This window comes from Eimeria mitis, genomic scaffold (assembly GCF_000499745.2).
Source record: "Eimeria mitis Houghton genomic scaffold, Emh_scaff1503, whole genome shotgun sequence".
NCBI classification, from domain to species: Eukaryota; Apicomplexa; class Conoidasida; order Eucoccidiorida; family Eimeriidae; genus Eimeria; species Eimeria mitis.
Window position 1 is genome coordinate 7,639 of NW_013569534.1, and position 558 is coordinate 8,196.

Below are 558 nucleotides of genomic sequence, written 5' to 3' on the forward strand. Positions count from 1 at the left end.
GACCCTAGGGTTTAGGGTTTAGGGTTTAGGGTTTAGGGTTTAGGGTTTAGGGTTTGGGAATATTTTGTGTTTTTGAGTGTTTTTTTAAAATTTTTTAAAAACTTTCGTTTCTGACGTGAGAATGTAAGACGTAGGGTTTAGGGTTTAGGGTTTAGGGTTTAGGGTTTAGGGTTTATGTCTCAGGGTGTATAACAAAGATACATAAATGTAAAGAGGGGACAGGCAGAGTTGTGGGGTTTAGGGAGCTGGGGATCGTCTCCTCCTACACCCTGGAGGTTTCGAGCTTCGGCCACGGGGAGACAGACCCCCAGAAGCTGCTTAACCTCCTAGGACTCGTAAACCCTAAACCCTAAACCCTAAACCCTAAACCCTTTAGTCTAAACCCTAAACCCTAAACCCTAAACCCTTGCTCACGGGAGGATGCATTCTACGGTGAAGCGTCAACAGAAAAATAGCACACGGAGGTTTGGCTTCAACGATTAGGATGCAGGGTTTAGGGTTTAGGGTTTAGGGTTTAGGGTTTGTATCCTGGGGCTTTGAAGGGGACAAAAGGAAGAG

The 558-nt window shown here is 45.3% G+C and overlaps 1 protein-coding gene across 1 annotated transcript in view; it reads left to right on the plus strand.

Annotated features, from left to right (window-relative positions):
* Nucleotides 1–558, plus strand: part of EMH_0038370 (zinc carboxypeptidase, putative) — a gene marked incomplete at both ends in the record, with an annotated part of 9,533 nt that overhangs the window by 5,664 nt on the left and 3,311 nt on the right. The window contains one exon of the mRNA XM_013495285.1: nucleotides 184–335. Coding sequence (XP_013350739.1) covers nucleotides 184–335 — 152 coding nt within the window. The remainder of the gene's footprint in view (nucleotides 1–183; nucleotides 336–558) is intronic.